At 40.7% G+C, this 25816-nt stretch overlaps 1 protein-coding gene across 17 annotated transcripts in view; it reads left to right on the top strand.

Moving 5' to 3' along the window:
- The window catches only part of CELF4 (CUGBP Elav-like family member 4), a 701622-nt gene that overhangs the window by 389671 nt on the left and 286135 nt on the right, over positions 1-25816 (top strand). For 16 of the 17 annotated variants that reach the window (XM_018078794.2, XM_018078786.2, XM_018078787.2 and 13 more), the window contains one exon: positions 5630-5678. In XM_018078794.2, coding sequence (XP_017934283.1) covers positions 5630-5678 — 49 coding nt within the window. Of the gene's footprint in view, positions 1-3531; positions 3588-5629; positions 5679-25816 lie in introns of those variants that run through there. The other variant, XM_018078798.2, reaches the window with a different exon arrangement.

Here is a 25816-nt window from a genome sequence, read left to right on the forward strand (position 1 = left end):
ATCTCCTAGCTCACATCAGCATCCTATTCTTCATGATTAGGTCACAACATTGATTTAGGGGGCTGCTGCCTGAAAAATACCAAACACAACAGAACATCAGTGAGCAAGAAGAGTTTGTCATTTGCCCCCATAATGTTCACGTAATTCAGGCATAGAAAAAACTGGATGATTGTTTCCTTTTCTATTTAACACTAGACTTTAGATAAATTTTTTTTTCATCAACCACCTTCATGGTACATTATGGTAACTTTATCTTTATTGTAGAGAAGAAAGAGCTAAGAAAGAGGTAATGATGTGTCCAAAGTCACCCAGAAGGTCAGTGGAGTAACACCTCTACTTTTTACACTTTTTGGGAACTTCAGGAAATATGGACAGCAGAATTCCTTTCATCACAGATTTTTATACAAATCAAAGACCCAATCTGTTCTGAGGGAGAATTCAAATTTTTTAAGACCTCTAAGGAGTGGTGGAAAGGCTATTCATTATTATCCAAATGATTACCAGGATCATCTTCCATAGTTTTATAGAACATATAAGCTCTAGAATAACCTTTTTTCTCCTGAAATTTTGTAATCCTGAAGCATAATCAGCAGATTATCTCCAGTATAGCTTTCTTCTGCTTGGATATGCTCTTTCTAACCATAACTGACATTTCAGTGATCTTCAGTACTCTCCTTATCTCCTCACCTTTCCTTCCCATCTCAGATCACATTTTAAGCTATTCAGTATATCTCCATGCTTTTTGATTTTTTTTTTTTCCTTTTCTTCTTTTTTTAATCTCTGCATTTGTCCATTCCCAAGCCTGGTAGAGTCTTAGTCTTAGCTAGAAACACCAGATATATTGATGAGCAATGAAAAACGGAGTGAGAAAAGAAAGAAAGGACTAGTAGGAACAGTGAGAAGAAGAAAGATGGAGACAGTGAGAAATCAGCTGTCTCTGCTTCGCACTCTTCTTTCCCAGGTGATCCTTCTACCTCCTCTAAATTAATATCAAAGCCAGAGGGAGAAGAAGAGGGTTGGTGGGGGAGAAAACGACAACCTTAGGAAAAGAAAAATCATGATGCAGAAAAGCGTCTGTCCCCTGTCTAATTCCTGCAGTGGCCTGTAGCTGATAGTGCTGAGAAAAATACAGCAGCAAGCTCTGACATTTCATTTCTGTGGAGAATTGAAAAAGGGCTTGCTATAATTCATCGCTTCTTGTAACTCAAACCCTTTTTGACAGGAGTACCTGCGCTGTCTTTTAACAGTGGCACCACAGTGGCTGTAATTGGACATGAAAAATGATGTTGTGTTTCTACTTGCTGGGAGAATTGGAGTGGGGGTAGGTGGGGCAGTGGCAATTTGGTGTGAGATGGTGATATCTGGCATGATTTGAATGAGTTGGTTTTAGGGAAAAAAAAAAAAAGGAAGAAAAAGCCAAATTGAAGGGTATGAAGTGTAACAAGTAGGATCATCTTGTCCAAGGTATGCAAAAGTGACAGTAAAGGCGGTTTTCAGCAGAGATGAATGTGTAAAGTATCAAAGTAAAATGAGAAGTGTGATGCATGTGAAGTTCTGACTTCTCCATAAACCCAAACATTTATGGCACTCGTGGGAAAAGGACATACAACCCTCCCTTCCTGAAAGGGACTGATTCACAGCTGCAGTGGTACCCAGTACCCATAGTTCCCAGTACAGATGTGGAGCATGAGTAACAGGCTTTTCCTGAGTCCACATTGGGAACACAATTGTGAATAAACCCCTGTTTTGCCACCTGCTTGCCACCTCTTGGAAAACTGGGTCTGTCATATGTAACCAAACACCTAAATTATTTTTTTTGGCACTTGCCTAAACCTCTTTGTGCCCCAGTGGCTCTCAGCACATCTTTGCTACAAAATTGCTGTTGAGGGAGGCACTTCAAAGCAAATTTTTGACCAAACAAGATTTTGAAAAATGAATGAGGATACACATTGTCCTTATTTATAATGGTTTCATACCTATTGAGCATTCTGGTTCCCTAAAGTCAGGCATCTTCATGTTGTGTAGACAATAAAAAATTTTAGTCAAGTCCTAAAGATTGAGAGAGAGGCTAAAGAGGAGATAAACACTTTCTGGGTTAACTAATGGTAAAACAGTATCCTTCTTTTGCAGTGGCAGCCCAATAGGAATGATACCGAATAGGGAACCATGATCATATTTCAAAGGAGAGCACAGTGAGGATCCATGGGCAGAGGAAAGAGTGACCACTGAATGAACAGAAGTGTAGCACATACTAGAGGAAAGCCTGACAGATTACATCCACTCCATCTGTTAGATCAAATGCTGGCTTAGCCTGCCCAGTTCTTTTCTCATGTTGCCAAACCTCTTTTGGAGTCTTCTATAGGCAGGGTGCAAAAAAAACCTTACAGCAACATCTGTAATTCCTATGATCCCATGTGGACTTCCATGGTATAATTCAGATTTGCTACCTGATTTCTTCTATCATACTCGCAGGGTACATCATGACAGGACAGATTAAAGATGTCCATTTCAGTATTCCCCCAAAAACTCTACAGAGGACTCCTTTGGTTTCATTTCATTAAACCCATGGCAATTTCCAGATGAAGAATATACAGGGAGCTTGAAGCTCTAAATTCCCTTCTCCTCAAGAAGGCATTTTCCCAGACTGGGAAAGCTACATCTTTCTACCATTTTATTTCCCCACCTAGCCTTTTTCTGGTCCCTGTGGCAGCTCCTCGCTCCCGGAGTGTCTGTGTAAAAAAAAAAAAAAAACAACAAAATTTCCATAGATGGAGAAAGGAAACTTAATTATTTTCCTCTCAGTGTTTCTCCCTATAATTGGTGTCTTTCATGTCAAGATGATCTCAATTTGTATTATGGGCTCTGTGCAGGCAGCACTTTCTCTCTGGTCTGTAAAGAAATTGTCAAGTGTATAAATCATAGTGTACATTAAATTACACTAGGTTTTTACTTATTAATTCCCCCAGTTTTTAGTTCCTCTGTTGGATGCTCATTCCCTTCCTCTTTTTTTTTCCTCTTGGGGATTGTCTTCTTTTTCTCATGCCCCAATCCAAAAGAAACCCAAAAACCCCCCAAAAAACCAAACCAAACCAAAAACAATCAAACAAACCAACCTCCCCCCCAAAATTTTGTGTCCTTTAATTTTTGCCAAAAACTCTGATGATCTTCTCTGCCTTTTGCAAGCTGATCACATCCAACTCAACAAGTGGGAAGAGCTCTGTCTTGTTTTTCTAAAGATTGGCTCCAGAGCTTACTCTAGTTCAGCGGGAATTTTCATAGACTTTAACATTCTTCAGATCAGCACCTATGTTGGTAGATTTATGGGGTGTTCTGCGTCACAAGGCTGTGTCCATTTTGGATTCACGACCTTGTCTCTCAAGGTCTGTGTGCTGCACATCTATAAATTCCTGTCTACCATGACTATTTCTCTTGCTGGCTGCTTGGAATGCAGGTTCTGGCTGCCGTGGAGTGAGCACCAGGGGTCTCTGACCACCCTTCTCTGACCACGGGAGTTAGATTAGCTATCAGGACCACATTAGGAACCCATAATATGTAACAGGAGTGCAAGTGTCAAAAGTCAGATCTTGGTATGTGGACGGTGTCAACACCAACCTTCTACAAACACAAACCAGTCGCAGAGGTTGAGTAGCTGAGGGAAGTAACGGGGCAATTTGGCTTCATTATCCTCCACATGAGAGCCAAGATGGGGTTCATCTGGCATAAGTCCAATAAAGGTGGAAGTCACCTAGATGCATAGACTATCTTTGTGATCACCAGAGAGGAACAGGCACTTCAGAAGACCATACATCCTTTTCATTTCAGACGCCAGCTTAAGAGTGGCTTAAAATTACAGTTTTTGTACGTTTGGAGTTACATGACATACCCTCCTCATCTCTGTGATGTCAGATCTTTAAATGCCTGTAATAGCTAACTGCTTACATGTTACAGGAGCCCTATGGCAGGATGTCTGTCCTGCTGCTGCTAAATATGTTGCCTCTGGCCCTGCTAATATCTTGTGATACCTATGTGAGTGATGGGTCTTTACAGCTGCAGAAGCAGGGGCTGATACAAGCTTTATCTGGTACCAGATCCTCTGTTGGTTTTAGCAGAGCAGAAACTGCTCAGTAGTGTCTGGAGCCACTGATCCTTCTCTCCCAGAGTGTGAGTCTAACTGTAGTCAGTTTATGGATAAGTACATTTTCCTCCAGAGACAACAGTGCAGCAGGATCTGCTAGGCTTTTCATCATCTTAACCTACTTGTCAGCCAGCTTGATAACTTGTTATTACTAAATATGTGTGCAGAGCAATTAGAATAAATCCAAGTTATTCTGAACTACTTTCAAAAAAAAAAAATAAAGAAAAAAATTTAAAAAGAGGGAATTAAGGGGGGTGGGGGGGAGGAAGAGTAAAACTAATGGCCTTGCTACCCAACTGTGATTAGCCACAAATAAGGGATGACTAGTATCCCCTGAAGGCACCCTGTGACATTCATCAGCCAATTTGTGATCCAACTTTATTTGGGAAGACATATGTTGGGAGATTCCTATTGTCTTCTGACCTTCTGCTCCTTGTGATACTTGTTTGAACTTGTACTTTCTTTGTTGGTTGAAAAATCTAAAAGATATTTTCATTCCACTCAGACATGGTCACACATAGAAAGATATTTTGAATAGTCCTTCTGCACAGCGTATGTGACAAGGAGTAAGAGGCAAAGAAGAGTTTTCAGATTAAAATCTCAGCTGGTTCTGATCCAGTCTGCATCTCTGGCCACTGACAGGAGGGGTACAGCCTCACCCCTGTTAATCAGACACCCTCATCACGTAGGCACTGCCAATGCAGTCCATTGTAGACATCTGTTGCCCTCCTGAGAGTGAGCAGCTCTGGGGATAGTGATGGTCCCTGATGCTTTTGTTGACTGCCAAAGGGATAATTTTGATAACAGAAGTCCTATTCACAGCACAGTGGCAAGGTTTTAATGCTTATTTATATTCTGATGTGAGAAAGGAAGAACATACCTGAAAAAGTAACAGAGGGAGAAATTTTTACTTATATCCTGTCCTCTACTCCACCAAAAAATCACAGTATCCAACACTCCTGCAGCATGTAGACAAATCAGATTCAAACCCCACTCCCCAAATGTGAAATGGAGTCTGCTATGTTACAGGTGACTATCCAACTGAGCTAACAGTAGAAGTGGAATTCACTTTTCAATTTTCTTTTCATCATGCCAACCTCAAGAAATCTTTTCAATTAAAGTCTCACTGATCCTGATATTCTGACAAGGCACTTCTACTCTCACACAGTAGTGTTTCCAGAAGAAACTATTAGAAATTTTAAAAGTTATGTTTAAAATTTCATGACCTGTGTGAAATGAGTCAGATCCCTCTCCTAATGTGATTCAACAGAGCTCCTGTCAGGTAAATGGAGTGACACTGATTTATTTACCTCAGACCAAGCAGCAGCCTTTGCTCCATGGTTACTTCTTTGTTTACTAATTGCTTTCCCCCCCGCCTTGTGGAGTACATTCTGGTGCTAATTATGACGTATGGTAAAAAAACAAGGCGAGCCTCTGTATATGAATGTTTGATTCCTCCATTAATTACGTGTTTCTCTTTGTTCTTCCTTGCAGATGAACAGACCGATCCAGGTGAAACCAGCGGACAGCGAAAGCCGAGGAGGTAGTTGACTGCATTGCTTTCAGCCACAGTGCTAAGTATAATTGTTGTCTCTGGCTTCTCTCAGGCAATGTGCTGATCAATTAGTAACGTAATCACTGCCAAAGAAATTCCCTCCGCAGCAAAGATTCTCTTTATTAAATCTCCTTTACTTCATCTCACTTTCCTCATATTCAATTATTATTTGATTTTAAAAGGCAGGCAGGTGCCAGCGATTGCCTGAGAAACAAATAACTGCCTCGTTAAGAAGTGAAGCATCAGGCACTGACTTAACAAAGTTTAACAGCAGTGACAGCAATGTGGGTTTTTTCAGACCTACATTGTGCTGAGCTGCAGAGGTGTTTAATTTGGTTAAGATAAAGCAGATATTTTATGGTTTCTCTGACCGTGTTGTTTCTGCTTGCACTGAAGCAATTCTGCTTTTGGAAAAAGCAAATTCTGAGCTGGCAGAGTTTTCTACACCTGTATCAGCTTATCTGGATAAACCTGTTGTGGAAACTGAAGACTTCTCTCAGACCTGGGGAGTTATTCAGGATTTGCACAGGTGTAGCTGAAATCAGGAGCGGGTCTTTTGCTTTTCCATCCTGCACAGTGGATTTGGAAGGCTTTGTTAAGTGATTGTTCAATAGATCACCAGTGATAAGGTGTTTCCTGTAAAAGGTTTTCAACCTGAACTGATGTGGTGATACTTCACCGTACTCTTCTAATAGGAGTCTGTTTGTCAGATCAAACACAGAGCTCACTGAGAAAGTGTGAGATGGTCTGTTATGCTGGATAAATTACCATCCGCTATTTTTTTCTTGTATCTGTACATTTATATATATACACGCACATATATAATGACATGTTTCCTTCCTCTCTATCCCTATCTCTTTGGGAAAAAATAGAGAGGCTTTTCCTCATCTGTGCAATAAAAACCTCTAGTGCTTATGCATCAGATAAATGTGGGAGTAAGGTTTGTCATTTAGTAATGATGTGGCTCTTAGATGTCTGAAAACTTTTCAATTTCCACCATAAATATAAACTCTTCCTCATTTGTGAGATGACTATCTTTGTGCTGGCATTTGTGGAAATCTCCAGCAACAACTACTTAAAAGGAGTAAAATGCCTCACAGAGAGAAGACACGATGTTCTCTTTCTATTTGAAAGCTGTGGATTCCAGAGGCTTTGACTGTGTCAGTGTGAGGCTGAAACTCTCCAGTGACTCAAGTCATTGGAAGACTGTATGTAGCTTGTAGTTAAAGGGCTGGTGTTATGGAGTGGCAAAACCAGCAGGTTGAGAGAGGCTCTGTAAGGAAGGGCTGTGGTGCCATGTAATTGCAGAGCAGGAGAGGAACTGAGTGCTGGGAAAACACTAGAAATCTCAGGGATAAATACTGCAGTTTTAGAGCCCCCCTTAAAGAAAATTTGAGGGAATTTGGCCAATACTGGGCAGAAAGTATCTGATGCGATCTGGGATGGCAAGTTCTGCTTTGAAGGACCACGGCATATTTCTAACCTGCAAAAAAGGCATATCACATTGTGCAGCACTGTCCAGTAGTTTTTAGCAGAACCAGGTCAGTTTCCCCCTTTTCCCTCCCTGTCTGATGATCTGGCTGTGTCTGAGTAGGACTGGGTAAGCCATGGGCGGTTGTCAACGCCAGTCTCCTAGGGGAAAAGGGAAAGGCTCAGCTGCCTGGGCAAATGAGGGGACATTATGCACATTCCAGTGGAGCTCGTGCCGACAGCGAGAGTTAAGGGAGGGCCTTTTGTCTATTTAATTAGACATACCAAAAAATAATAATTAGGCTGGCCAATTTGCTTAGTGCGCCTACAGGGTATGTAGCTCCCAATCACTCTTTTTTTTTTTTTTTTAAATGCAAATCAGTAATAGAGAACACATGCCTGGCTTTCTGGGAAGGGTTTTCAAACTCCTTTGCTAAGAGCAGCTGCTTTAAGGGATGGTGGTTTGAACTGCAAAGGGCTCCAGTGGCAGTTTGATTCCACATTATCCGTCACACCAGTGGTTCCCTCTCTATTGTGTTTTAGCTAATTATCTCCCCATCTTGCACAAACCTCATCTTTTCCCATCCAGTCTGCTCCCATATTGCTTCTGTCAGTGGTGGTCACAATGCAGAGGCCAAGTGGGTGTGCTCATCATTGGTGTGAAAGACACGTTGTCCTAATTCCCCACTGACAAGCTGCTTCTGGGCTGGTGATGTTTCAGGACGGCATGACTCAAGGGCAACTATGGGAGAAAAGAACAATTGGCACCCAAGGGAGGCATTGTATGAAAACTTACGTTCTTCAAGAGCCCCACCGGTTAACGCAGGCTCTGCAAACAGAATGCTAAAAAGGAGGCCGTGTATCTTAGGAGCACATCAAAAGACTTCATTAGGGCTGCAAGATAAAGGTCAACTTCAACAACAAAGAAACTTAAATTGTAGCTTATTATACCCTGTCCGAGTATTGGGTTGGGACATGAGGGAAGAGGGGGGCTTGGAAGACAAAGGAGTTCTTCTGCACAGCACGAGTCTTTTGGTCTGCCCAAAGTCCATGCTCTGAATACACCTCTATCTCCCGAATGGTGAGGAATTTTGGTGCCAGACCACGGTGATAATGAAAAAATGCAGTGCTCTTTGAAACTGTAGTTTGCAAGGAGGTTTTTACTGAAAGTCGTGAGCAGTATTCTTGAGGAAGTGATATTGTGTTTTACTTACGGGCAAATACTTGCATTTTGCTAAAACATTAATCGTTGAATTTTCCAGCAAGTTCTGCCACAGTTAAAAGGTGATGAGAATCCCAAATTTATTTTCTCCCTCACTCAGATTCTGCTCAGCCCTTTTTCCTGTTGTTCTTCTGGAGTCTGGATTTTGTCAGTCTTTAATCCTTCCTGTGTACTGATTCTTGGTTGAACCAAAATGGCATGTTATCATTTAGTGTGTGTGAGCAAGAATTTAGAGTATCAGGCCATCTAGGTTTGAGGAAGAATTCAAAATGTTGCTTGGCACAAATTACACTCAACCCTCCAAAATGGAAATGCTGAGCACCTCTTATTAGTTTTGCCTGTTTTGTTATTTTTTTTGTTAATCTCCATATTGGAGCAAGACAAAGAGTGAAAAACTTTTCAACAAAAACTGTCATTATTTACATTTGCCTAATCTTACAGGAACTAGAAATGAATGTGTCCTCAATATATGTCTCTAGGGAAACAGTCTAAATTAATGGGAAAATTTTGCAATTTACATTCCATCCTGTTTGTGCATATGTGTTGCATAGTCAAGCTACAAAATGTTTCATAGGGCTACTCCTTCCACAAAATGCTTCATGAAGCCTCAAATACCTGATCAGAAAGTCAGAGTCCTTTGAGATTTTTCAGAGACTTTAGGTGTAGTGAAATTGATAGAACATGATAAAAAGGGAACAATTCATTATTTTGTTCTGAAAAATCACAGTGTAATTCTAGCCTTATTAAGGATATCTTAAAAATTCTCATTGACCTTTGTTTTGGTCAAATTTTGACTTCGCTATATGGAAGTTATTTTGCCAGAGATTAGTTATTCCTATATATTTTTAGAGATGTAAGTTATAAGTCCACATTAAAATTTTGAACATGACATATCCCAATTAAACTGTTAGAATTCTCTATTATTTTCATCTTGGTGAAGTTGTTTTTTCTTGGTTCCTTGTCTCATGTACAGTTCTAAAAATAGCCCGTAGATATCCATGTCTTAAAGTTTCTCAAACTCAGAGAAAGATTTCAAGTCTGTTTTGTGGTTTGGGGCAAAAGTTTGGAGCCATTTCTTATTTTATCCACAATATCTCCAGCTCTCACTAGACAACTCTCACTGCAGCTGGCAGGGTTAACCTATGATAAACGCAGCCCTGAGGTCCCACTACGTTGTACAGGCAGTAACATTTTTTAAAAGGAAAGGACTCTCCTGCTGCTCTAGTTGCAGTCCGTTAGCAATGCTTAGATGCTCCACTGCTCCCACATTCCTCTCAAAGGACAGAGGAAAGTCTCTGTAAAGGAAGGCATGCAAAGATGCACATGGTGTGCTGCCCAGACCCAGTGTTAATGCCACTACCAAGAGGCACTTCACAGTGGGTTTTGAGGTCCTCCAGCATCTTGTGGAAGAGAAACAGAAGGTTCCTGGACTAAAGAAAATAGAAAGGAAAAGTAGAAAGTGATTTAGAGTTTAGGGTTCAGTGTCCTGCAAAGAGGGTGTTGAGAGATTTACAGGAGAGGCTGTGATGCATCATATTGCAGTGCTTTCTGCATGCAAGAAATCTACTAAAGCTTCTATCTGTGTTTATGCTTTCAGGTAGACTGTTTTTGTGCATGTTTGAGGGAGGCAAATTAACTGGTTTTTTGTCTGCTGTTTGGCAGCTAGAAGGCTTGGACTTCATATTTCAACAAACTTGCTGCATTTCTCTACCTGTTACTTGACCTGCAGGCTCTGAATCTATCTGTTTGGTTATGGTTTATTCCAGATTCAGAGCAAAATGTTCAAGAACTCAATTACAGTTAATAGTAAAACAGTGGTGCCTTGCTCATGCACTATGACCTGTTTTTTTTTATACCTTCAGCTTAGTTACAATGATGGGCTCAGAATGGCCTCTCCACAGTTTCTAAGCTCTATTTGCATTTGGGACAAAAGTCTAAGTCTAATTCTTGTTTCATCCAGGTCTTTTCTAGCTCACTAGCTCTCTGCTGCAGGTGGCAAGGTAGTTTGTGACAAACACAGCCCAAGGTCCCAGTAATTATTTGACATTAACTGATCAGAATTCCATGGCTCGTGTAGATGGTCAAAACCTCTCAGGAGGCTTCCTACACAGGTACCAGCCAGATCCAGGTCTATTTAGGAGCTGCAGTCAAGCAAGACTGGTTTCTTTCAGCTTTGTTGGCTTCACACCAGTATAACAATGCTGCATGGGATGATTTCCTTCCTCCTTGGAAACCCTTTGTAAAGAATAGGTTTGTTTGCTTAGACCTTCAGACCAGAAAGGTCTGAAGAAGAGAGGGAAGGGTAAGTAAGGAGAGAGCAATCTTGACAGAGCTCATCATCATCTCTTCTGCTCTGCTGAAGGTTGGGCTATGGCAGCACCCAAGAAATCCTGAATCTGGGGTATAAACATGTTGGAGTTGTACCTTTGTAATTCTCATCTCTTCCTTATTTCTGAGCCACATGTTGCCTGTAACATCAACCTCTGTGGAAGAAACTTTGCCAGCGGTTCCCTATCTTCTGCCTTTGCTGAGATTCTTTAAAAGAATTCCCACCCCAGAACCTGGAGAGCAGGCTGAGGGAATGTCCGGTTTTGAGGTGGTAATCCACACAACCCACCTCAATGTGGCTTGCCACAGCTTTTTCTTCAACTGGTCATCTTTTTTTCTTTTATTATCTCCATGCCCATTTAGCAGGCAACACTGGGAAACAATCTAGGGAAGCAGATAATGTTCTCCCTTCTCACAGCTCCATTAACTCTTCAAACATCATCATGAGCACAATATGATGCAACTTGATCTTCTGTAGCTGAGGTAGAGAATGGCACAGACAGGAACTTGCAAAAGTCCCACAACACAGGAATGCCAACCTTCACTGACAACATTGCAGTGGCAATGCTGACTACTAGCTGGACAGCAACAGCTCCTCTCTTCACATTTTGTGGTGTCTGGACTCAAGGCCTCTAGAAAAAAACATTTACCACACCTAGGTCTCATATTCCCATTTTTTCCCTTGGTGTGCACAACAGTTTAAACAGCATCTCTCTCCCTTCTTGTCGTTCCTTGCAGTTTGAAAGGTGATTTTTAACTCCATGTGAAATCCTCCTCCTAAGTCTCATACATGCCCTCCTCCAGAGGTTTGTCCCAAACATTATCAGCTGGTTTTGACCCTTCTTCCCGGAGGCACCATCACAGCCAAACCTAAATATTTTTTCTTGATTAATTGCATATCCAATGTTATCCACTGATAATGAGTTGCAGTATCTCTGTGTGGAGGGCAAAGAGAAGGAATGACTGTTTAAAAATAAACTAATATTCTGTTAAAAAATCCACCAGAAGTGGAGATGAGCTCGTGAGTCAAAGGAAAAAAAAAACAAACAAAACCAAACACAAACAAACAAACAAACAAACAAAACCAAAAAACAAAACAAACAAACAAAAAAACCCCAAGAACCTAAGAAAAGACTTTGATATTAAACTGGGAGGCAGGTTTCTTGCCTTAGAGGCTGGGGAAATGTCAGGACCAGCAGAAAACCTCAGTGTCACTGACAGGGTGGCGTTCCTGAGGATTGGCTGTTGGACATGCTGTAGTATTAGGAGAGATATCAATGCCTTGAAACATGTTTACCTGTCTGTTTGTATAGTCAAAAGCTGGGGAAAGAGCTGGACCCAGGACCACAACAGCCACTTAAGGCATCCCACAGTCTTGAACATCAATCTGGACTCTTCTGTCCTATATGTCCTGGTGTCCTACCAATGGAATAGGAAAGGATAAGGTTCAGGGCAGGATCAAAAAACTCATTTAGATTTTAACAGTCTTCCTTTCTGCCAGTTCAGGTGAAAGCAAACCCAAGCTTTAGACCCTGTTGTGTGTTAAGCATCTTTCTACAACAACATCCAAGGCTGTTGAGTTCAAAGAGAACATGTCCATTGAATTTTTTTCAGGTCTGAACATCTGTTAAAATTTGTGGTATTTTTCCTTTAGGCCTAAGATAAACTTCATCTAGAAGTAGCATTTTAGTTCTCACAAAAATCTTCTCTTTCTAGCTGTAGTTGGTTGTGGAACTGATTACATCAATGGGAAATGAAAATCTCTTGGTTTATTGTGGAATTTCAGGACTGCATGACCCTACTGACAGCTGACACCCTGTTGTCCTCAGAAGGCTCTATTTTCAAGCAGGCAGAATGTACCAGCATGCAAATGCATCAGTTAATTCAAAGTAGCCCTGGGTGACCCCATTCATGCTTTCCGCTCTCTGGTAAAACTCAGTTCTGGGGGAGAAAAAAGGCTCCGGCAGATCCTCATGTGTAGTGTTTTATATTTGATGACTCTGCTGAAGGCTGATGTGCTCCATTCCATACTCAACTGCTGAAAGAATATAAGGGACATCAAACTTTTGTTCACGTCTGCCCTTTCCATCGTGATTGAAATCGATGGAAGTGTGCCCATCAATAGGAACTGGAAAAGATCCACAGGACATTGTGTTCTAGCACATGTCCTAAGGACAACCTTTTAAAATCAAGGGAATAAAAGGAAAAGAAAAAAAAAAATAAAACAAAATCACACTGCACATTTTTCATAAAGCATCTGTAACCTAACAATTTACTGACAGGAAGGAGGAGAGACCAGAACAGAGCCTGGGGAGAGATTGGTGAGCTTATGCTTATTGCCTTGAGGTTTTGATATCAGTTCTGCTTCTTGCTAAGACAAAACTTTTGATCAATTATGTAACTTTGATTATCTTCTCCTTCACGCCCTTCTTTTATTACCTGCTTAGGTTGTGATATGCTTTAATTTGCTCATTTTCTGTGGCTAGTGCCTTTGGCACTCGTGCATGTCAGGCTGTCAGTGCCATAGGGTTAAGACACCAGTGGAAGGCTGTAGCTGTGCCCAGAATGATCGATACAGGGCCAAAAATCAAGTGATTGAGGGCCCTCACACCGCAGTGTGATATTTGGACTTTTTTCAATAGCAAGGCAAAAATGGAAGAAGTGGTAGGAGGAGAAGAGTGGAGGAAATAAAAAATGTAACCCTATAAAAAAATCCTACCTTTGTAAATGCATCTCAACCTCCTAGGTGAACTCAGGGACATATAACAATCCCAGTATCTTTTTTTTTTAATGTAAAAGTTGCTTGTCAATGGGTTTTTATACAGCATTAATAATACATTTATAGATACGCTCCACAATTAATTGCAAAGCATTTATGGCACAGAACAGTTAGAATGCATTATGATAATCACTCCTCGTGCATTGACTTTATTGTAAAGGTTTTGCTGATCACTGTAATTGGCTTGTTATTACACAGGAATATAATAACACCTCTCTGTATAGTAGTTTATAGCACATCAATAGCAAATACATTCCCTTTATTGAAAGCAATGTGCATTTTATTAGAATATAGCTGAATAAGTGCAATCTGCGTAGGCAAATGAAGTTTCTAATGACCTGTCTCAAAAAAGAGTCGAAATAACAAGCCATTTATTACGTACTTTTTCCATTGATGAACTTGTTGTTATGGTTACACGGACATTTCTTTAAAAAACATAAGACACATTTTGCTGTTCTTTCAAAGAAGAATTTGGGGGAAAATAAACATATAGGCCATTTTTATGCCTGATGTTGAATACAGTATGCGTGAATGATGCTCACACCTTAGAGATTTAATTTGCTTGTTGAGATTTTCCAAGCTTCTTCCCTGTGTGTTTGGTCTCACATTCACAGAAAATCAAAACATTCTCACTCTGAGCCCAAGCACAGCTCTTGAGTGCTGTACTAACATCCCCTACACCATCACCAATGCATCAGATATTAGGGCTTGGTGCTGTCCTTACTCCTGTTGTATGGGTTCTTTTTCTTTATTTTAAAAACAGGCATGTTTTATAGTTAACAACAAAGAAAAATTAAGAAGGTACCCAGAGTTATTTTCCTGCCTGCCATCATTGCTCTAGGTCTGAATTTCAGTTCTTTCTGGGAACTTAGAGTTGCACCCATCTGGCATACACATGTAATTGTTGTGTATTCGTTTGTTCATCTAACCCCAAGTGTAATCAACGTCAGTCAAGAACCTTAACACCTTTGAAACCTTGAATCTGGATAGAGAACATGATTGTTTCCAGATCTGGTACAGTTCATATAGTTACACTGCTGTGCGGAGTATAAGCTGAGTCCAGTTTTCAGCACATAAAGATGTTTGTCTGCTTCTTCTCAGCTGTCACTTGTTTATTGCAGGCTTGAAAATACCTTTGATTCTAGAGTAATCCAGAGTTTTTCTGGACAGTAGGAGCTAGGAAATGTCTGGACTATAGGCAGTACCCTCAGCTGTTGGCACACAGACTACCTCAACCCTGCGGTTTTGATGCAGACTGAACTCTCCTCTCTGACTGGGAATTTCAGTGAGAAGGCTTTTGCCTCTTGCCTGCTGAGATCCTAGATTACACTATCACAGCTTTCAAGAAGTTTCAAGGCTCTGGAAATGCTGGAGGTCAAGAAAACTTTTCTTCGTGGCACACACAGCATTTTCCAACCTCTCTCTGTATATTACAAGTGTGTACGTGAAATCAGTTTGGGAGGCAGAAAATCTCTATGTAAATAATGTAGCTCTCTGAGTAAACTGTATCTAGTTCTTTTACTCAGAATCTGGGCCACTTAGCAGCCTTAGACTTAGAGACAGAAGAAATGTTGAAGAAGGCTACTATGGCACTGTTCTTAGAATGCTTTTTCAGGCAGGGTTCACTTTACCTAGCTTTAGCACCTAAATACTAAGCATATTGTCTAAGTTAGTCCTCTAGTCTCCTCCTGTGGACAGTGCATGGAGAAAGGTGCTTCAAACTGTGATTCACCCCATCCTAAGACAGATGGGATAAATGGTACTTCAAAGTCCCTTCTCTCTTTCTTCACTGAATCAGGAATGAACCTGTGACAATTAACTCAGATTTAGGTATTCTCACTTTTAGGCACCTAAAGAGAGGTAAGATGAATCGCAACTTTCACCTTTTCATTCCACAGTTTTCTATCTGTATCACATGAATGATGATACTGGACTTTTTTGAAATCCTGGGTAAGATCTATGAATAAAAATTGCTATATAAAAACTATGAATTGTAGAAGAAGTTGGGGTATTGTCCTAAAAAGAGAAGACATCTTTCTCCATTAATGTGTTTGCTTCATAACATCAGGGGAAGAATAGGAGGGGTTGCATCCCAATCAGCCCAAGCAATAGAGATAATCTGATCAATTTTAATTTCTTTTTAAAGTTGATTTTCGTTTGTATTTTTGTATTTCAGTTTGCTACCACTCCCATTCTCGCAGCAGAAAGCGAACTCAAAAAAAACCCAAAAGCTTCAAAGTAGTGTGCAACATCAGTGTCTTTAAAATGTGTTTTCATAATTAAGAAAAATATTTTTATCTTTAAAACCAGCTTGCTTTGGAATCTGTGATAGAAAATGAATATGGCCCCTTGTAATATCATTTGTAGAAAGGTAATTTTCAAGGCAGCACTGCACTGAAACATTTTCCCCCAGGGAGGATAAACAGTTGGCTTCAATTAGTGAGGAACTGTTTCCTTTCTTTTCAATTTTAAGGACAGTCTTGCAGTTGGATCCTGCACAGAGGAAAAGAAAGCTCTACACAGGGCAATAGACTGCAGCTTGGAAGACTGAGGCTTAAATTCTTACCTTGCCACAGATATTCTCCTCGACCTTGAAGAGGTTACTTAGGGTCAGCCTATTATTTTCACTCCATTTCTATCTGGTGACTATTATTATCTTTGACTGAATATACACGTAAAATTGGTCGAACATCTTGCTCTGACTCCAGTTTCCTTCTATAAAATAATATTGGTGCTGCAAGGATACATGCATTAAGGATTATTAGGTGCTCAGGCTCTCTAATAATTAGTTCCACAGAAGTAACTTGGTTAGATAAATAGAGGTGTTCAAAAGTGTCAAATGTATTTCACTGCTCAAATCTCACATAAAGTCAATGGGCCTTGGGTGTCTAAATATTCCCTTTGAAAATCTCCCCAAATAATGATGTTCTTCCAAATAGTTGGAGACAGCTTCGTGGGGCTGATTCCTTACACTTTTACAGTGGAATCAATTCGAACTTGTTCCCATAAGAGAAGCTGCCTATTGGTGCTTGTGGAAGCTGAAGAGGACATGTTCTGTGCCAAGGCAGGTTTCTTTCATACCACAAGATTGCCCAATGCAAGGGACTAGAAGAGTGTTAAAAATAAGAGAAAAGCAACTTAAATATGTTAGGACTGGTCTTGGTGAGGGGATGCTTTTCTTGTAGCATCGAACCTATGATGCAGGAATTCATAGTTAGTAATATAATTCCTGCCCATGCACTGCCATAAGAATGGTAATTAATTCCCCCAAATCTTTATTTTATCCATCTCTTGGGTCACTAATGAATGGCCAGAATGCATTGATTATAAACCACAAAATATTGATACTTCCAAGCAGGCATGCAATTAACACAAAATTATATTGCCACAATGTAAGGTACATTGGATGAGTTGCTTTCTTGGATTCTTTTTTTTTTTTTCCCCCTAAAATGACTATAACTATTATTATTATGAATAGCTAATGAAAAAGAGGTGTGAAAGAGTGGGCCAGAACCACAGGCACGGGGGAATGAAGATAGTATGAGTTTAATGATTTTAGAGATCAGAGTAAACCAAAGCAGGCTCTCTACTACCTAGATCAGAAATCTAATTATTTACTATCTATCTTGTGGCAGTGCCTGGGAGACCGGTCATGAACTATCACACCAGGTTCACTGCACAACACTGAGTTGATGGAGACCATCTTTTCCTTAAAAGATTACTTTCTAAAGATAAGACCAGATGTACTGTCTGAATGCAAAGCTCTCATATAGTGTCTTCACAGATGCAAAAAAGAACCCATTGTGCTGGGTTGCACTATTGGGAGTGAAACTAGTCGATCAGGTCAGGGGCTGTGGAGTTAGGATCTACCTGGGGCAAGAAAACAGTAGGATGGCCTTCAAGCAAAGCTCCTTTAGGTGAAACATCCTCTGAGACAAAGCAAGTGACATCTTGAATAACATGCACAAGAACTTAAGCTAATAATAGCGTGGCTTCCTTCTTGACAAGGACCATTCTCCTGCACACTCACACCACGTGGTTGGCAGATTTGATCACACCCAGGGCCAAACAGCTGCCTTTAGTGTACAAGTTTACTAGTGGAAAAGAAACTTAGGTTCAGTAGACGCCTCAGGGACAGAGGACTGGCAGGCAGCCTGTTATGCCACCGTGCCACTCACTACGGAGGTCTGTAGGTACTGTGGTAGAAACAAGGGTGCAAGGATATAGATGTCCCTGAACACCAAGTGTATCTTTGCAGAGAGCTCTTAAAAGACACCAGAGACACCTAAAGCAAAACAGAGGTCAAAAATCACGTCTCACAACAGAGAATCAAATCCGAATGCAAGTAAATTCTCCGGTGTTTGCAATGAGCTGAATTTACCCCTGTCTCTCCTTGATCTCAGTGTGTGATCCTGCACTCTTCCTTGGTATTCCAGGCAATGTGGTTTTTATTAGAGCCTCTAATGTTCCCTTATTGAAGTTTGGGCTTTGAGAGGAAAGGCCAAAGCACTGGAGCACTAGCCATTCTTCTAGTGTTTCTGCCTAGATTAAAAGGAAATGAATACGGTTTAGATCTGGACAGAATCGTTAGATCTCATTTAACCTCTTGCATAAACTGACTGTAAAATTTCACCCAGACGGGCTGTGCTGAGACTTCTGACTTGCATTTGACTGAAGAATAAAGAAATTTAACCAGGGAGTGCCTCTTTTGAGGCTTCAGTACAACTTTGATATCAAACAGGTTGGAATTGTGGAGATGAACCTTCTAAAAGGCTTTTAATAATTTAGCAAATCAGTTCAATTAGTAGGGATACATTTTGGTTATCAATTACGTATAACAAGTAGAGATAGTAGGATACATTTTTCAATTAGAAAATTAAATACATATGCTTTCCCCACTCTTCTGCACACAAAACGACAAGGGGCGATCTTTTCCTGGGGCAAAATTTTCCAGATTTTTCTAGAGACACCCTTGAAAAGGCACAACAGCATGATTATCCTAAAACTGAACAAGTGGAAATATTCCTGGTGTCTATGGATGCAAGGGAGTTCATTCAAAACACCTTTTTTCCCCCCTGAAAAGCAGATATTCATGTGCAGAGGAAGCAACCTGCATAACTCTTCCTCTGCAGTCCAAGTGCTGTTATTTCCTTCTTGCAACATTTCCATAACAACGCAACTGTTTTTTTCTTCTTGAGTTTCTAACTTCCTGGTCTGACCATGTACCAAAAAGGTGAGACACGTCCAGTGCTTTTCAGAAAATTGTGCTGTCCCCAACTAAAAAGAAATGTCTCACCTGCCTTATCCAGTGACCACAGAAATGGTTGTTACTGCATGTCAACAGACATTGTAGAGTGACAGAATTTCCATGGGCAAATAATAAGAGAAGAAAAATCCTCCATTTTGCAGACATCAGTAACATGCTGACCTTTAACAATATCATGAGTCTTCACTCTCCCTTTAAAGTATTATATCCATCCTTAGGGGGAAAAAAATTGTAGCTAAGGATTGAAATCAGCAGTGGATCATAATGCTGGCTGTGCTATTCAATTGCCCTGCTGTATTTAGGATCCATTTATTTCTAGCTATTTTTTTTCTGTCTTGAATCTAAAAAAAGAAGTGACCAGGCTGGCAGTGACATGTGATTAATAGATTGCACCTTTAGAAAAAGTTAGCAGAAGGAGATTAGCATTGCAGCCTATTATTTATTAATTAAATGCAGACACCCTATTTATACCAATGCTGATGACATTAGTTCACGTCCATGCTTTGGGACTGCATTATCCATCCAGTCTCCCAGCATAGTAATGATTGTTATTAAGCCTGTGGATGTTGCTGGGCTCTTTCTGTCACTTGCTTCTGTTATCAGCAGGAAAGGACAGCCAAGAAGTTAAAGGTCCAATCTGAACTTTTTGTTCAGGTGTCTGCTCTGTCTCTAACAGCCTGAATTACCTTGGCCATATCTCTTGGCTCCTTTGGGACATCAGTGTTTCCTTTTTGCATCTGTACCTCCTTGTAGCTCAGGGCACGTTGAAAATTTAGTGTGCAAGGCAGTATGTTGTGTGAGACTTTTTCTATTGCCTACAGGAGAAAGGATGATTTTAGTGGATATATATTGCGCCTGCTGCTGCTATTTCAATTAACAAAAAGGGAAAGAGTTATCTCAAGTATTGTTCTTTAGCAGTGCCATGACAGAACATTACACTTCACATGACTCTTGTTTGATAAGCTTGTATTCCTGCCTACAGCGTGTTCAAGGAAAGCTACAAAGCCAATCCAACCCTGAGTTTTCCATTATTCCCAGTAGCTGTTTTCAAGATCCTGCCATTAAAGGCAGGGAAAACAACTAATAGGTTGCAGATCTCTCCCTGATCCCACCTCAGGGATATCCATGGGCTTCTCTACCACACGTGATAAGCAGATTTGTATACAACTACCCTGTCCTGCAATTTGAAAAAGAGAAAGACATGGTGGTGCAGGACACAATTCTGTTTGTTTTATATCAGGAAATAGCTCTTTACCAGCTCCAGGCAGATCATAAATTAATACATGGCACTTGGTTGGACTGTCTGTGGTCATATGAGCCAGCAGAGCCAATAGACCACATATGTTTTACCTTCAGAGTAAAGATGAGAATACAGGAAAATCTTCACATTCAGTGATTGCTATGCTTGAAAAATTACATTTTGGGTATCCATAATCCAAATGTTCAGTTACCCCTGCAGAAGCATGTCATAAATATTTAGATTTGGTAGGGTTTCTTGACAAGCTGTGATGTGCACTCTCTTTTGTGACTTTGTCTAACTCTCTTTTTCCACACATTAAAGGACAAGCAAAATACATGAACTAGTCTCTTAACAGCATCTTCTCCATGTAAGCAACTGCTTTCACTATCAGCAGCACAATCTGCAACCAGGGCAGGAAGTCCAGTCATGACTGGGAGTAAGGTTTTCTTTCTACTCTGTGAAAATTCCTAAGTCACCAGAGGTACAAAGACAAATTTTGAAACCAGTGTGTACTCATGAAACTATTTAGGGTTTGGTCCAAGGCCTACTCAGAAGGCTTTGGAGCAATAACACCATGGGAGGGTTCCTCTAGAGCACTCTGAGTACCTGAGCCTTGAACATCCTCTCCCCATCATTTTGGTGTTTGCTGATTTGAATTTTCTTCAGCTATCATGTTGACTCTCTGAAAGCTGAGCATTGTAACAATCAATAATTAAAAGTGAATATTGAAGTGTCTTTCAACATTATCTGTGCCATGATACAATCTGAACACATGCAAGAGACATTCAAAAGATGAATGGAGGGAGTGAATGGGCTGATTTATCCTGGACTGTTTCTCATGGTGTGAAGTCTGCCTTTCACAGCCTGATGAAGTGCAGAGACAGTTAGTGGATTTGCTACCAGGAAGGGCACACATTCATTTCTATTCGTGCAAATGTATTTAGAGCTGAAATGTGAGCATAGGAGAAATTACAGCAAAAAAAGCAACCACTGAAAGTGCAAACTATCATTTACTTTGGCAAGTTAGTGTTAAAAGGAATAAGTTGAGGGTAGTAGAAACTGGCATAGAAATTGCACAGAAGGGTTTCTCCCTGTGTGTATATGCTTCCAAATGGTTGTTGTTTTTTCTTCTTTTCCTTTTTCTGTCCTCCATTTGTTGTAACTTTCCACAGTTAGACATTGCTTCCTACAGACATTTCTCAAATACTACACCAGCTGTGAACACATCCACTCCTAACCTTAGTTAAAAACAGAGTTGGGTGTAAAGCGAAACTGCAGTTCCTTCCCATCCCCATTGCTGTAGCAGCAACATAAAGCACCTCATCTTTATCCAGAAAGGGTAGAAAGATGGCTTTAAAATGGATGCTACTCTGCTAGATGATGTAGATAATATTAGCCCTTCTGAATCTCTGTCAGTGGCTCTCAAAGCCTCTTTCAGATGTAATCAGCCTCCTCACCTTGCTCAATGTACGGACAAAGAAACTGAGGAACTGTGAGTAATGTGTTTTGGGAACAGCACATTGCTACACAGCTTGCAGCTGAAGTCATGTCTTCTAAATCCTGTTCAGCACTCTACTTAAATTTGGTCTTTGTTTTATCCTCACTTCAGCTTTGCATCAGTCCTCTGACTTTTGTAAATGTGCTAGAAAGTGAATCAAAGGGCATAGGAGAACAGAGGGGTGGGGAGTTTGCAAGGGAGTTCCCCCTGGTCCCAGCCTGTCAGGATCTTGACACCCACCTATGTGCCTCTTCCCTGTGGATGGGGAGCATCTTGCACCTGGCATTGAAGGAAGAGAAGGAAAAGGTGGTGCTATAATGCTGGAGAGCATGTAGCCCCATTCCTGACCTCCCTGCATCCTCTGTGCTGTAGGAATTTGTCATCACTCACCTGTCAGTTATATTATCTCCCACATGCAGCCGTGCAAACATGCAGTATAACACGTACAAATATCTGGTCACAAAAGGCTCAGCAACAGCTTTGACCAAATAAAATCTCCCAAACAGACAGTGGGTTGGGATATTGTCCTTTTGAAGCTCCTTTGAAGGTTTGATTTCCTCCCTCTCCCCTTTTTATGTAAATCTGTTCTACCTACAACACCCAAATGCCAGGAAATCTTAGAACAGTAAATACCCCTGCAGCACAAACAAAAATCATCCTTCAGAGAAATTGTTTGGCTTCTCAAAGCTGCGGCCTTGCCCTTTAAAATGAAGGGCATGCTTCTGAAAAGCTCTCCTTTCCTTGCAGACCTTTGTTTTCAGCATGCTTGCAGTGGTACTGCCTTCACCAGTGATGGTACCATAGCTTCTCGAGTTCAGCAAGGACACTCAACACAGGGAGACATTAAAGTGATGTCTCCAAACTCCAGAAGCTGTTTTGCCATTGAATTGATATTAAAACAACCTCTTCAGAAGCCAATACTGGCCAATTTGATACAAGTTATCCCATCTATTGGCTAGGCCCTATAAAACCCCTGTTCCTTCTTTCTGAAGGAAGCCAGACTTCTACAGTCAAGCAACTGTGTGTGTGTGCCTGGGCCCATCCATCAGTCAATCTGTCAGGGGTTCCTCCTTTGAGCTTTGAACCCGCTGGGTAATTTAACCTATCGCTGATGGGGTGGAAGAGGTCCCAAAGCTACTCCTATAAATTTCATGAAAATGGGCAGCCAAGCAGAGCAGAGAGTTCTCATTAGTGTTCATAAGCCCATCTTTTATTAGACATCGGTGAACTCATGGGGGTAGGGACATTGGAAGAGAGTTTTACACATTTGGCTGCCCATGAAGCAACTTGTTTCAATGTGTGCACTCTGATACCCTGTCAAGAGGCCTCCTGTAGTAACAGCTTCTTGGTTTTAACAGGATGTCAGACAGATTTCTTAGCTCCTTTCTGCTGATTTCAACAATGCTTCACACAGCAGCAAAGTCAGCCTGCTTGTTGCATTTCCCTTCCCTCCTCAGTCAAAGCCACCCGAGAGAGTTCCTGCACAATGTTTAATAAGTAGCATAACATCAGAGGTGGCTGCTTTTCAGTGAGGAGTACCTGAAGGTAACAAGAAAAACGGTACAGGCTTATGAAATTTTTCTGTATATCAGCATAAAAAAGTAATATTCAAACATAAACGGTTATCTGTTGTTCAATCATATCTTCAGGTTGTCTAGACAGACTTCAGGATTATGAAAAGTGTGTCAACAAACTTTAATTTCATTTAACATGGTCTGGACTGTATCAATTCCTCTTCCAAACCCCTTTGCATTAGTAGTGTTGATTTTTTTTTCTGTTTGTCCTGTGGAATAATGAAATCTGAAGTGTTGTTCAAAGCACGTAGGTTCAAAACAAAGTGCAGGAAAACACACTCTGAGGCAGACCTCCAAAGCCCCAGATGTGTGGCAGTATATCTAGCAGCAGGAGAGATGGTTCTTCAGTCTGAGTTCTGAAATCCTCATGCTTTTCTGCATGGATATCAAATCTCTGGCCACTACCCAAACATGCAGTGCAATGTACTACAGACAAACCATAGGTGAGGCCCTCTAACAAAAATTTTTGATGTATATTTGATAAAGCTTGGCTAAGAAGTTAAAGTAATCAGTGGCATTAAAAAACATATACATATACATAAAAAGTGTTTTTGCAGGAACAGCACTGAATGACAACTGGAATATACCCCCAGCTGGTACTAGTCATATGGAAACCTGTGTTTCAAAGAAAGGCAACTTAAAATTAACATCATGTCAGAGTTACTGCTTTTCATGAACACCAGAAAATACTCTGTCTCATTATTTCTGTAGATCAAGATTTTTTTACTTGTGTACTTACATTATTTGTTCTCATTGTAGCATTCTGGATAAAAGAAAAGTCAGTTTAATTCCTCCTTTCAAAGAAAATCACACTAATTTGAATATGTGGATTGCACATAACTAGGTACTTTGTGGGTTGTGTGTGCACATGTATTGTTCAGGTCCTATGTCTTTTTAGATTTCTTAAAAGTCAGTGGCAATTTTACAGAAAAATTATTGGGTTTATTTTCAATTTGTCAAAGTATTGGGGTTTTTTCCTTAGACTTCGTTTCTATATTCTTTTTGCTGTAAGTACAATGTCTTATTTTCTTCCTTTCTTACCTTCTTTATTTCCTTTGGTTTTGTCTTTCTTCCTTTCTTTCCTCCTGCCTGCCTGTGTCTCTCTTAAGTAATATCACCATAATTTCTAGAATTATAACAAGTAGGCAAAAGAATAGGACCAGGGTTTCTTCTTTTTAAATGTTGGTGACTAAGCAGTAACTTCACAAAAGTTCCTAAAAGTCAGTCTGATTTACTGTGGGGTACATTAGAGCAGGCTTTGGTACACGTTATCCTGCTGTAGAAGTTGCTTATATGTATGGAAGACCAACAAGATGAAACCTAAAAAAAAAGAAACTCAGATTCTGTCCCTTTTCAATGAACAGAAACAAAACAAGAGAAAAAAGGAAACAGGGGGAGTGAGGGAGAGACAATTCCATCAGGTGTCAAGGAGAGCATGTCTGCTGGCAAGGATTCTGCCTCTCATGGCATGGACCACCCTCTCTATAGCTGGATGTGTGCAAAGTGATGAACCAGACAAGAGAGGGCAACTTGGCAGCAGGACGTGTTACCAAAGTGGTCTTTTGCAGAAGCTGAGATTTTTTTGCTGAGAGTAAGTCCCTTTCTGTGGTCACTATTCCCCACCTACTTCACAATCAGGTTATTTGGTCCTAATAATCTCATTTTCCTCATGTGAAACATCAAGCTAGAAATCAGGCGAGGAATGTCTCAAGTGTCTCTAGTGCTTCCTGACTCCCTGAAGAAGCAAGTCAAGAGGAGGATAGAGATTTACAGAGTTACTTCCAGTTACTTAAACCTTTTGATTATTCCTTTTAGCTTAGCCTCACATTTGGCAGAATGACTGCAGAGCAATGTCCCAGCCAAGCAGGATCAGATGATAGCCTTTGCCATCTAGCAGCACAGCCAACACAGGGGAAAATCACCTCTGCACTCAGGTGATGTTAAAACAGTAATATTACTTGTCTTGTTCTTTGATATGTCGCAAGGGTAATGTTCACCAGCCCCTGTGAGATGTTCTGTGACAAAGGGACAGGACCACAAGCGTACCTGTCTCCATACAGCAGACAAATCCCTTTGCCATCCAGTACCTGGAAGAGCTCCTTAAATAAGGGGGGTGGGGGAAAAAGGCTGGGGCCTTGGGAAAATTTTGTAGAGCTCCTTTACACAGTTCATGCAAGTCCCTCTTCCCTGTTCCCACTCTTACAGTGAGTCTTCGAACACACTGCTGAGGTAGGAAACCAGGGGCAATGCCACAGCCACTACACGCATTTCCTCAGGCCATGCTTGTCTGTACCCGTTCTGATGTCAGATCAAGCACATCATTTTTTAGTGGGAGTGCTTATTTCCTAAGAGTAACCGATCCCTAGGGTAATTGAGACTAGAATTTTACAGGTCAGGTTTTAGTCTGGTCTTAGTCTCCAACAAATATTATTCAGATTGCCTGAACAATAGTTATTAATTAATTGTGCCTTCTATTAGCTATTTTTTTCACTCCTGGCAGTATTCCTGCAGAAGGAGTTTGTTCATTAACTCAGGCGGTGAAGTCCTGGCTTGCAGCCCCAGAGCCTCCTTACTCCTCCATGGTGACCTATAACAAGTATCTTTGCAGTGGAAGGTTATATCCATTTCCAGGTCTCTTGCTTCATTAAGGATGAAATCAGCTGGGACTTGGAAACAAGTCTTTCACTCACTTGGCTTTTGTTTGGTTTGCTGAAACTCACAAGTAAGGTCTGGAACCAGTGAGCACTTT

The sequence above is a fragment of the Manacus vitellinus genome, unplaced genomic scaffold, assembly GCF_001715985.3.
Source record: "Manacus vitellinus isolate BGI_N305 unplaced genomic scaffold, ASM171598v3 scaffold_42_pilon, whole genome shotgun sequence".
NCBI classification, from domain to species: Eukaryota; Metazoa; Chordata; class Aves; order Passeriformes; family Pipridae; genus Manacus; species Manacus vitellinus.